At 36.0% G+C, this 5,519-nt stretch overlaps 1 protein-coding gene across 2 annotated transcripts; it reads left to right on the top strand.

The window, feature by feature from the left end:
- Positions 1 to 213: 213 nt before the first annotated feature.
- On the top strand, positions 214 to 5,519 carry LOC122306874 (alpha-dioxygenase 1-like). 2 transcript variants are annotated; one of them, XM_043119413.1, is made up of 10 exons: positions 214 to 404; positions 668 to 934; positions 2,477 to 2,626; positions 2,819 to 2,952; positions 3,260 to 3,476; positions 3,660 to 3,805; positions 3,986 to 4,213; positions 4,345 to 4,547; positions 4,662 to 4,905; positions 5,084 to 5,519. In XM_043119413.1, the coding sequence occupies exons 1-10, from the start codon at positions 282 to 284 to the stop codon at positions 5,307 to 5,309; spliced, it is 1,938 nt and encodes a 645-aa protein (XP_042975347.1). In that variant the 5' UTR covers positions 214 to 281; the 3' UTR covers positions 5,310 to 5,519. The 2 variants fall into 2 exon arrangements, with proteins under 2 accessions (XP_042975347.1, XP_042975348.1); XM_043119414.1 differs by having other exon boundaries at positions 215 to 404; positions 668 to 931.

Genomic DNA, 5,519 nt, shown 5'->3' with positions numbered 1-5,519 from the left:
TCAACAGTTTGACATCTTTCTAATCAATTAATGGAGGTAGCTAGATATTGTGGGTGGGTGGTAACTTGGACTTGGCCTTGGTCGTAGTTTCGATTTATCGGTCGTCCACGTGCATGAAACGAGCTAGGAAACGTCTCTACTTTCACATAAGCACGATAATATTGGTCCCCCACACCCGGCAGACCTTCTGCGTACTATAAATAAACGGCCAACATACATGAAGTAAAAGGTACCTTGTGATATTAAAGAACGAGAGAGTCGTGAGCAAGAAACTAGTAGTCATGTTTTCTGCAATACTGGCGTCGATTAGAGCTATCATAACCGAATTTTTCCATCTGTTCATCCACGGAGATTTCCATGAAGCTGTCGCTAGGATGACTCTCATCGACCGTCTTCTCTTCCTCGTAAAACCTCATCACCTTAACATGTTAAACCTAAATACCTGCAGCTATATTTTATATAAATATATGTATATATATATTTATATGACTCCCGTGCCTCCCATGTTCAAATGCTTGATCTGCTAGCTTTACGATGATGATCATTATTACATGATTTAAGTTCTAAAAAGACTCGAAAAACATGCACTGATCAGCTTATAGTGGGATATAAATGTTTGTTTTGACGTAGTATGTACATACTTGTGTTTCATGTCATGTTCATGCAGATTGTTCACTACATCGATAAGTTGGGCATATGGCATCGGTTACCGGTCTTCTTAGGTCTCATCTATCTTGCTATTCGACGGCGCCTTCACGAGGAGTACAACTTGTTCAACGTTGGAAGATCTCCGGTTGGCGTTCGGTTCAACCCCATGGATTATCCGTACAGGACAGCTGATGGGAAATACAACGATCCCTTCAATGAAGGTGCAGGTAGTGAAGGAACTTTCTTTGGCAGAAATATTCTCCCCGTCGATCAAAAGAGGAAGGTAGTAGTACTGTTTTCTTTTAATGGGCGCCCAAAGATAATTTTATTACTAATTAGTAATAAAAACAGAAAATACATGAAAAGAAGGAAAGGAATTTCTGACAATTATTTCAAAATATTAGATACAGTGCAACAAATAAAACCCAAATAAATAAAAAAATTGTATCAAATGAGTGCATGGTCCAGTCCCAAAGGTACTGGTCCAAATTAAGGTGGTCGCCATGCATGATAGTGATTGTTGGAGCAATCAAAACCAATTAGTTAATTACTAATCTTAATTATCTTTTGCAATAGATTCTTCCGATAGGAGGTTGAGTACTAAGTCTAGCTAACTCATGTGTTTTAGACATAGTTTGAGATCAAATTGGTCTAAGTAGGTTTTGGAATTTTGAAAACCAATCTATATCAACCGCTGAACCGGTTCATTCAGAAAATTGAAACTTTCAATTTTTTTCGATTTCGGTCCAGTTTGGTTAAGCTTTATAGATATGATTTGGTTTTAAATTTTTTTGTTGGACTAGTTAGTTTTTCTTACCCAAATGAAAAAAAAAAAATTACCCAAATGAAAAAAAAAATGGAAAAAAAATTGTACAAAAAAATGTGTAAAGATATACTTATCAAAATTGTATTCATCCTTGATATATATATATACACACACACATATCAAAATTGTACTATTATACTTATACCATATTAGATATGTAAGTATGTAATTTAATATTAATAATCATGTTTAAGATTAAGTTTATATCTAGAAATCATAAATAGTAAGATTACCATTTCATGCATGTTAATTATATTAATTTTATAATATGTAAAATATTATATATTGCATATAATATATATAATATGAAAAACTAAAATATATATCTTGGTTCAATTTGATCCAAATCGATTTTCAAAACATGAAAACCTAGACAAAACTGATTTCCAATCAATTTTGGTTAATAAATCGATTGTTCCTACTTGGTATCCTCCAAATGATCAATCCAATCGTGCATCATAAATTGAATCCAGGATGCTGCTATCAAGTTGAATTGTTCCTAGGAACTGATTTCTAATTTCTTTCTTTTTGTACAAGTAGTTGGTCAGAAACGGAGATTGTTCCGATAAGGAAGGAAAGGAAGGGCAACTAATTAAGGCTCGATTTGAATAGCGAATTGAAATGAGATAAAATTAAAATTAAAAATTAAATAAAATATTATTTTTATTTTAAAATTAAAAAATAAATTATTTATTATATTTTATTTAAAAATTTTAAAAATTTATAATAATTAGATGAGATAAAATAGTTTAACTGTATTAAAAAACTCATATGCATGTCAATATTATATATACATAATTATTAATGGTCATTGAAAACTATATTAATAACTACAGAGTTGTACTTATTTCTTTGAACATAATAAATGTCAACATGATATTAATACCATAAATGTCAATATGTACTTTTAAAAAAAATAAAATTATCCAGATTGATTGCTTTACTCCTTGTTTCTAGTATTTTCAATTCCAATAACAATCTCGTAATCTTGACAATATGCAGCTAATGAAACCAGATCCAATGGTGGTGGCCACAAAGCTGCTTGCGCGGAGAAAATTCACAGACACGGGAAAGCAATTCAACATGATAGCAGCCTCTTGGATTCAGTTTATGATACACGATTGGATTGATCATTTGGAGGATACCAAGCAGGTCTGAATCTGATTTATATCAAACACATAATATTTAATTAAGAGCATACGATCGTACGTGGACTTCTTGGAAAATTTAACAAAGCTTCAATAGTTTTCTAGCTTTATGTTTTACGTGTCATTAATATGCATATATATTCTTCCTAAATGTGTGCAAGTTCTATATATGATCTTTTGGCCCAAATTGTTGTAGATTGAGCTGACTGCACCCAAAGAAGTAGTGAGCCAGTGCCCTCTCAAGTCTTTCAAGTTTTACAAGACAAAGGAGGTTCCAACCGGCTTTTACGAGATCAAGGAGGGTGGCCTGAACATTCGTACACCATGGTGGTAAGAAAATTAGTACAAATTTGCAATCCAGGGTACTGTGCCATGTTCCAGACTAAAATGATTTATAAATCGAAGAGCCTAGCTATAGGTAGTCTTAGTACGTACATTTTTAGGTCTCATATAAAAAATTGAAAGCATTTTTTCTCTTTGGCCAAATTTAAATGCAAGCCGAAATGTCATTTAAATGAATTTCCTAAACCTTTGTTTACAAGCTTGTAACATGAATGATGGTGATCAGTATTATAATTAGGGAGCGGGGATGATGGATTTGTTTTCTCTTTTTTAAAACAATTGTGAAATATATTAGGGATGGTAGCGCCATATATGGAAGCAACGCGGAAAGGTTGCAAAAAGTGAGAACTTTCAAAGATGGGAAGCTCAAAATAGACTCGAAAAATGATCTTCTTCTCCATGATCAAGATGGCACTCCGGTCTCAGGAGACGTTCGTAATGGTTGGGCTGGCCTTTCCACGTTGCAAGCCCTCTTCATTAAAGAACACAATGCCGTCTGCGACGCTCTCAAGGTAAATTAGCTAGTGCTTGCTAGCTGCAACACTATTAATAATTACTTGTTTTGGGTACGTTCGTGCGTACTGGCCAATGATGATCGATCAGCCAAAGACAGTGACCAATATTAATCACTACTTTAATTTCACGTACGTACGCTCAGTTAGCTCAAGATTTATTAACTTTCATGATTTTTTTAGAAGGAATATCGACACATGGATGATGAAGAATTATATCATCGTGCAAGGCTAGTCACATCGGCAGTGATTGCTAAGGTCCACACCATAGATTGGACTGTGGAGCTCCTCAAAACTGATACGTTACGTGCAGGGATGCGTGCCAACTGGTAATTATATTTACTGAGGTTCATCATGACCTTCGATCCGTCTTTATACAGTATAATATATGATACGATGAATATCGAAAGCAAAAAGGGGGCTTGATATTGATTTCACGTTATTTTAGAAAATGATTCCGATCGAAAGGTTTCGGTTAATTAATTCAATAATTAACTTTTGTGATTCAGGTATGGATTGTTGGGAAAGAAATTCAAAGACACATTTGGTCACGTTGGTGGAGTTGCCTTGGGAGGTCTGGTGGGTCTAAAGAAACCCATTAATCATGGGGTCCCTTACTCATTGACCGAGGAGTTTGTTAGTGTTTATCGGATGCATTCCATCCTACCTGATCATCTTGACCTTAGGGACATCTCGGCCGCACCCGGACCGAACAAATCTCCACCATTGATGGAAAAGTATGACATTCTCTTAAATTCACTAGCTCACCCAAGCATCAAAACTAGTAGCCCAATCAGTTTGCTGTGATAAATAGTTAGCTAGCTATATGCATGTCAATTTGCCCTGAAATGTGTTGTTTCCTTTCTAGGGTGCCTATGGCAAATTTGGTAGGCCGCAAGGGAGAAAAGACCTTGGCAAATATTGGGTTTGCAAAGCAAATGGTGTCAATGGGCCACCAAGCTTGCGGGGCTCTAGAACTTTGGAACTATCCCACATGGCTCAGGGATGTTATAGCACATGACGTGGATGGCCATGATAGGCCTGATCATGTGGACCTCCCAGCTCTTGAAGGTAGCAACAACTAATATATATCAACCGTTCATCTAATTGATTTATTTACCAGCGCACATACATATTATTTGTCGGAGCTCATGTATATGTTCTGGTTCGTATATATCAATGCAGTTTATAGGGACAGGGAGAGGAGTGTAGCAAGGTATAATGCATTTCGTCGGGCCTTACTGATGATACCCATTTCGAAATGGGAAGATCTGACTGATGATGAGGAAGCAATTCGAGAACTTGAAGAAGTGTACGGTGATGATGTTGAAGAGCTTGACTTGCTTGTGGGCCTCATGGCAGAGAAGAAGATCACAGGGTTCGCCATTAGCGAGACAGCTTTTGTAATCTTCTTACTGATGGCAACCAGGTAATAAAATAAATCCATTGTGAATACGTAAAGGAAGCCACTATCACAGCCATGCATGCATGTTTTCATATCATTGAGACTCTTAGCGTCCTAATTACATGATGAAAATGTATTTTACATTAATATATCTAACGTTGAATGTTATAAATTGGGTTAATGGGAATGAATGGATGCGCAGGAGGCTGGAAGCGGATAGGTTCTTCACAAGCAATTTTAATGAGGAGACGTACACGAAGAAGGGATTTGAATGGGTGAATACAACAGAGAGCCTCAAAGATGTGTTAGAGCGTCATTATCCAGAATTGATAAAGAAATGGATGAACTCTACGAGTGCTTTCACGGTCTGGGATTCACCTCCAGAATCTCACAATCCAATCCCAATCTATTTGCGGGTTCCCCAATAATTAATGTATAAAACTTAATCATGACTCAGTACTTAATTGGGCTTTGGAGTTTGGAATACCATCAAGTTCTAGACGAAGTGAAAATATGTGTAAATATTGCGTCAATAAGCGCCCGCATGCGCACTACCTTTATAAATTTATTGGCCATATTGATCAAGTTGTACGTTCTTAATAAGGCAGATCAAGCTACTTGTCATTCATGTTGATCTA

The sequence above is a fragment of the Carya illinoinensis genome, chromosome 4, assembly GCF_018687715.1.
Source record: "Carya illinoinensis cultivar Pawnee chromosome 4, C.illinoinensisPawnee_v1, whole genome shotgun sequence".
NCBI lineage: Eukaryota > Viridiplantae > Streptophyta > Magnoliopsida > Fagales > Juglandaceae > Carya > Carya illinoinensis.
The sequence above is the reverse complement of the archived record's forward strand: the minus strand, read 5'-3'. Positions and strand labels throughout refer to the sequence as shown.